General features: G+C 39.7%; 2 protein-coding genes across 2 annotated transcripts; one reads left to right on the top strand and one right to left on the bottom strand.

Annotated features, from left to right (window-relative positions):
- Positions 1 to 270: 270 nt before the first annotated feature.
- On the top strand, positions 271 to 3,135 carry LOC109006291 (3-ketoacyl-CoA synthase 11-like). Its single transcript, XM_018985520.2, has 2 exons — positions 271 to 748; positions 1,190 to 3,135. Exon 2 carries the CDS (start codon positions 1,195 to 1,197, stop codon positions 2,728 to 2,730), a length of 1,536 nt encoding a protein of 511 aa, XP_018841065.1. The 5' UTR covers positions 271 to 748; positions 1,190 to 1,194; the 3' UTR covers positions 2,731 to 3,135.
- Positions 3,136 to 4,142: 1,007 nt separating this feature from the next.
- On the bottom strand, positions 4,143 to 6,637 carry LOC109006290 (probable histone H2A variant 3). The gene is made up of 2 exons (XM_018985519.2): positions 6,192 to 6,637; positions 4,143 to 4,798 (listed from the first exon to the last, which is right to left on the bottom strand). Exons 1-2 carry the CDS (start codon positions 6,309 to 6,311, stop codon positions 4,502 to 4,504), a joined length of 417 nt encoding a protein of 138 aa, XP_018841064.1. The 5' UTR covers positions 6,312 to 6,637; the 3' UTR covers positions 4,143 to 4,501.
- Between the last annotated feature and the right edge of the window lie 269 nt (positions 6,638 to 6,906).

Below are 6,906 nucleotides of genomic sequence, written 5' to 3' on the forward strand. Positions count from 1 at the left end.
TTTAATTCAAATTATTTCACTTTTATTTATAAACTATTTAATTACTATTTTCAAAATTTCAAAATACTATAAATATCTACTTGGCAATTAAACTAAATTATTGAAAGACTCGTTGCTTTACACTTAGTAGAGATCACCAGTTATCAACTCCGGCAGGCGGCATGTTGAAGAAATTCCGAGCCATAACTTTAGCAATTACACAGTCGGTACGTGCCTGGAAGGAATCGGCAGATTTTTGTTTTTTTTTTCTGTCGAGACACAATTTTCCCGTGGTGGCAGGCTACCTGGCAAGAGTAAAAACACAACCTTGTAAACCTTTTTCGCAGTCCACGAGGTCCGGCAACTCTTTTTAAAAGTCAAGACGGTCAAAAATCAAATTCGGAAAGCGCCGCCTCATGGATTAAAGAAAAAAAAAAAAAAAACAACCAAAACATCTGCAAAAGACGCGTACCCTTTGCCGCTGTCATCTACGGCTCCTATGGCATTTGGTTTGGCGTTCTCTTTTTAAATTCTTCTCTCCTCCACTTCTATAAATTTATTCCCATCGCCCCATGGCTCGCACCTCAAATTCTTATTTTTCATTTTATTAGTAGAAAAGTTCTCTTTTTTGTCGTAATTAACGCTTGATTCTCTCTCTCTCTCTCTCTCTCTCTCTCTCTCTCTGAGGCCTCGTAAATATATATTGATCTATTTCTCTTCGGCCGCTCCGGCGCTTTTCTTCAATCTTTGGTGGGATTTGGCATTCGAGGTCAGTTTTTTGGATCTGGGCTTTGGTTAGTTCTGCAGTTTACATAGTTGTATGCTTGATTTTTCCGTTTAATTCTTTGGATTTTTTTTTTTAGCTATTTCTGGTTTTTCCTGCTATTAACTTGTCCAGATTCTTGCAAACCCGGTCCCTTGATGTGAATTTTGATCTGGGGTGAGGGATTTTGTGCTATTAATGTCACAATGTATGTACTTAATTTTGTCGATTTAAGTTTCTCAGAGAGAACCACTAAAAAAACCGCACCGGGGGACTATCATTTCTTATCTGATTTACCGGGAAAGACTACAGAAAGATCTATATTAGAAATTCCTTCGATCATTCTCATATGATTTTGGAGGTTCATAATGTTTGCTTAGAATTGATTGAGATTATTATTCTGTACTTGGTATTTTATCTCATTCAATTTGCTTGGATATGTGACAGAGAAAATGACAGAGGCAAAACCAGATACCCCCTTGATACCAACCTCATCATCCCGAAACCTTCCCGATTTCAAGAAATCCATTAAACTAAAATATGTGAAGCTCGGTTATCATTACCTCATCACCCATGCAATGTACCTTTTCCTCTCCCCTCTTGTAGTTGGTATGGCCGTGCAGCTTTCAACATTTTCTCTCCACGATCTTTATGATCTTTGGGAGCATCTCCAGTACAATCTAATTTCAGTGATCTTCTGCTCAACTCTCCTCGTTTTCTTGTCTACCGTCTACTTTCTCACCCGTCCTCGTGCTGTATACCTTGTCAACTTCTCCTGCTACAAGCCTGAAGAGCCTCGGAAATGCACCAAAAAGATCTTCATGGATCAATCTCAGATGACTGGTACCTTTACAGATGAGAATCTTCAATTCCAACGTAAGATCCTTGAGAGGTCTGGCCTTGGTGATTCTACTTACCTTCCTGAGGCTGTTCTGAACATTCCTCCAAACCCATCAATGAAAGAAGCTAGAAAAGAAGCTGAGACTGTGATGTTTGGTGCTATTGATGAGCTGTTTGCCAAGACTGCAGTAAAGCCCAAAGACATTGGAATTTTGATTGTGAATTGCAGTTTGTTCAATCCAACCCCATCTCTTTCTGCCATGGTTGTCAACCACTATAAGCTTCGGGGAAACATAGTTAGCTACAATCTAGGTGGGATGGGCTGTAGTGCAGGTCTGCTCTCAATTTCTCTTGCTAACGAACTTCTCCAGGTCTATCCCAACTCATATGCATTGGTTATCAGCATGGAGAACATCACGCTTAATTGGTATTTTGGAAATGATAGATCAAAGCTTGTTTCAAATTGCTTGTTCCGAATGGGAGGAGCGGCAATACTGCTTTCTAACAGAAGTTCTGACAGAAGAAGATCCAAATACCAGTTGGTAAATACCGTTCGTACCCACAAGGGTGCAGATGACAAGTGCTTCGGCTGTGTCACCCAAGAAGAGGACTCCACTGGGAAAGTTGGTGTTACTTTGTCAAAGGATCTCATGGCAGTTGCTGGTGATGCTCTGAAGACCAACATCACCACTTTGGGGCCTCTTGTTCTTCCAATGTCCGAACAGCTGCTATTCTTTGCTACACTAGTCGGGAAAAAGCTTTTAAAGATGAAGGTCAAGCCTTATATTCCAGATTTTAAATTAGCTTTTGAGCATTTTTGCATTCATGCTGGAGGAAGAGCTGTTTTGGATGAATTGGAGAAGAATTTGCAGCTATCTGATTGGCATATGGAGCCATCAAGGATGACACTTTATCGATTTGGTAACACCTCAAGCAGTTCTCTTTGGTATGAACTGGCATACACAGAAGCGAAGGGGAGAATGAAGAAGGGGGATAGGACATGGCAAATAGCATTTGGTTCAGGGTTTAAATGTAATAGTGCAGTGTGGAGGGCTCTAAGAACTATAAACCCAGCAAAGGAGAAGAACCCTTGGATGGATGAAATCCATAAGTTCCCGGTAGATGTTCCAAAAGTATCGACCATCTAGATGTTCCAAGGCTATATTTTGGCAATTGGTGCTGGCTTTTTGAATGGAGGAGTTTTTACTTCTTTTCAAGTCTGGTGTTGGAGTTCATTCTTGATTTTCATGCCCAGATTTTGGGGCTTGATTGTGCTTGTAGGGCTGAGTAATGGTAGTTCTGGGTTGAGAAGACATTTTTATTTAGTTTGTCTCATGGGGTGGGGGGTTAGTTATTCTTGGCAGTTGCATGATGCTGCAGCGGGATGTGGCTTTGATTTTGTAATGGTGGAAAACCATATTCATGGGTGGTGAGGGGGGTAAATTATGTTTTGGGTGTCTCTAATTATTATGTAACCAGATTATCAGAGATGGGTCTTCTTATTCTTTGTAGGAATAAAATCAGGAAATTCTATGAATCAGAAAAAGGAAATATCTTCTTCAATGGAGAGGCCTAGAAAGTCAGACCCTCGTCTAAACTACACATTGAGACGTCTTCAATTAGATGGCATGAGATAGAGAGATTTTCACAATAGTTTCTTGTCAGCTTTTCCACTAAATGAATTTACCTTCATTAGCTTTTTCGTCTAATAAACGAAATTCTAACAAACCCACGTAATATGTTCTTACAAAAGTGTGCGTGTTGTTTTCGTTTTTTTTCTTGGATTTTTTTGTGAGTTGCCATGCCACAATCTCCCCATCTTCAGGCAGCCTCCCACATGATTCTCCTCATGTATAAGAACGATTATAAAATTCAGTATCAAGAGGATCCTACTTCTGCAAGTATCATACATCGGCTCTCAACTCTTTCAAGAATATGATGGTAGTCATTTCATTGACTCAAACGTGTTGGTTACGAGTCTAGACGGAAAGGCAATGGTACCCTGTTCCGGGCCTATTAATGAGGGCGTAAACTGACGAGTAGTACAATGTTTAGGGTCGAGGCTGCGGCCGCCGGCCCCCTTGGGGTGCATTATAAATGTTTGTTTAAATGACTAGCAGCATAAGGTCTAATGCAGCACAGTGACCGTGGATGAGTCGAGACGGAAGGCAATGGTACCCTGTTCGGGCCTATTAATTAGGGCGTAAACTAACGAGTAGTCCTATGTTTAGGGCCAGGGCTGCGGCCCCCTTGGGGTGCATGTTTGTTTAAATGACTAGATGCATAGGGTCTGATGCAGCTGGTGACTTTGAATACGGCCGTGCTGATTGAAGTAGAAACAAGTCCGCTTTAAAATGCCGTCAGCATGACAAGATTATTATGTATAAAGACATGGCATGAAATTTAAAACATAGTGACAACATATAAGCCATCTCTTCAGCTGTGATGGTATTGCATTAAGAACTCATAGAATTATACGATTTCAATCCATTACCATCACCAGAGATACCACGGCTTCCATTCGGCATTAGACATTTCCTAATGGCTGACTTGTGCAAGATACTAGAGTGAAACCGATTAGCTCCAATGGAACAAATTCATGTCATCCAAATGTACCCAAGACTTACTAATTCAAGACAGGCGCTGATACTACACAATAACCAAATGTCTAACAGTGAGCCTAAGATTTAAAAAAAAAAATACACAGAATGACATTATCCACAACAGATGACGTTGGAAACATAAAAAGTTCAAAACCAGGAGAATAAGTTGGCCAACATTTAAATTAACACGCAATTGCAGACCCCTCTAATTTCATGATAGAAGAGAACACTGATTCCTGATTTTAGGACCAAGGACAAGCATCAATTCCTACACAGAAAGTCAGCAAATGCACGCCGGCAGTAACCCATTTGTAGTCTAGTCCTTGGAAGACTTGTTGATAAGTGACTTGTGGATGTGAGGGATCACCCCTCCACCAGCAATGGTTCCTTTAATCAGAGTATCAAGTTCTTCATCACCTCGGATTGCAAGCTGCAGATGTCTTGGAGTAATACGTTTGACCTTCAGATCCTTGCTTGCATTACCAGCCAGCTCTAACACCTCTGCAGTCAAATACTCTAAGATTGCTGCAGAGTAGACTGCAGCTGTTGCACCAACTCTACCACTGGACGTAGTCCTTGACTTCAATAGACGGTGGATCCGACCCACCGGAAACTGCAATTATAGATTCCACACACAATCACAAAGGAGAGAAAATACAGCACCGATTGTATAACTCAAAATCTTCAGATCACACTTTTCAATAAAATAGCACCACCACTTAACGTCAACGCGGTCCAAGGGAGAAAAAAAGTCCATATTCATCCACCAAAACAAAATGTTCCAAATTAATTGGCTAAACATGAACCCCCCCCCCCCAAAAAAAAAAAAAAAAAAACCAGCTTAAGTTCATTGCACCATCTAAGAAACCTATCAAGATAATATAAAAGGAGAACTGATCCATCACAGACCAGAACAGCAATCTCATACAAGACAAACATGGAGCAAGAGAGAAGAGGCAAGCAGTTAATGTAAACAACTCTAACATGGATGGCTACCTTCATTCAATATGTTCAAAAAGTGCTAACAAATGCAATTTATCTTCAGCTTGTCTATTATCCAGCACTGCACCGTTTTCTTTAAAAGGAAAAAACTTACCATCAATGGCATCCCCCATATCAAGGAACAGTCGTGAGAACTAGAACAAACAATTAATCCAGCAGATTCAGTAACAAAGCTGTAAGAGGCACATTGAAGTTGGCTCTTATAAAACTGTTTTTGTTTTTTTATAAGTGAGCCTCCTATAAAAGATGTAATCACATAAAGGCTGAAAAACCATAATCCTCAGCCTTCTGCCACAGGCAAAAAGAACTCGAGCTAAACAAAAATGGGTTCAAAAATTCTAGAAACATCAAGCCCTCAGGCAACTTACCAAAATGCAGATCATGTTTGGGATCCACAAAGACTATTACCAAAATATCAAATTATCACGAACTTAACACACAAGCCACCTCTCTCGCTCTCTCTCTCTCACACACACACACAACTAATCTCCTAAAAGTTAATACTAAAACAATAAATTCCATGATTGTAAAATGGATTAATCAAGCCCAAAAAAGTTAAATGTTTAGGTATATCAAATATGTCTTAAAAACTACAATGTATCTCAAATTATTTTCCCAAAACAGAGAAAAATCCCACAGATCCTGTTTGGGTTCTTAAAGGGTTCTTAAAAAAAGAAATTTCACTAGACCCAAGTTCTACCGTTGCAGGAAGGCCACTTAGTTCAATAACTAGAAATAACTTCTCGGTATTTCCAACAATTATTTCTCAGCAAGCAAATCGAGCATAAACGAAAACTATTCTCTTGAACAACAGAAAAAGCGTCGAAAATAAACAATAGACAGACATTTCATAACCAAAATTCTTGGATTATATTTCTTATAGATATATATACACACAACGAGAAAGAAAAGTCCAGGCAAAGGGCGAAATTGGAAGAGCAAAGGGGAAGGAGATAAACATAAATAGAGCAAGACCTAGGAGTTAAGAAGAGAGAGATCTGGACCTGAAGGCCAGCACGAGAGGAGCGAGAGATTGGCTTCTTCTTGTTGTCCTTGTCCTTGTCCTTGTTGGCGGCTGCAGAGGCCTTGCCCATGATCAAACCCTTCGCGCCCTTTCCCGACATCTTCTTCCCGCCTAAAGCTTCGAATTCAGGTTTAAAACTACCGGCTAGAAATTCAGGTGAACTGGAGAACGCAGCAAAGGGAAGGGAACACTCTCGGTCTCAGTGTCAGTCTCTCTGGCGCTGGTCTGCCTCGGAGCTCTGAGGGAATGGAAAATGTCGCAAATTATCGGGTGGAGTTGAGCCTCCGTACCGGAGGGGTTATTTATCGACAACACACTTAACTAACCCTCGTGTTTGCTTTAATTTACAATACTGGTATCTCCTTCCTCGTTGTGTTTTTTATCGGAAAACTCCAAGTTGACTCCTGGAAATTCGCATGGAATCATAACATATTGCTATTGATTGTGGCGTTTTAAATGTTAAAAATATAAATTAAATAATAAACTTTACATTTTTTTCAGTTTTTTGGATGTTTTTTTTTTTTTTTTGAAGTAAGTTTTTTGGACAAGCATAGCTACTCAGGCCGAACAACTCTATAATTCATCCCGTTAATTAAGTTCCGTTTAACTGAGATTAATTTAATTTAATCTAATTTAAATTGAATTTAACACTCAAACATTTCAATTTTAAATCATTAAATTCATCTCAATTCAAA

This window comes from Juglans regia, chromosome 1 (assembly GCF_001411555.2).
Source record: "Juglans regia cultivar Chandler chromosome 1, Walnut 2.0, whole genome shotgun sequence".
NCBI classification, from domain to species: Eukaryota; Viridiplantae; Streptophyta; class Magnoliopsida; order Fagales; family Juglandaceae; genus Juglans; species Juglans regia.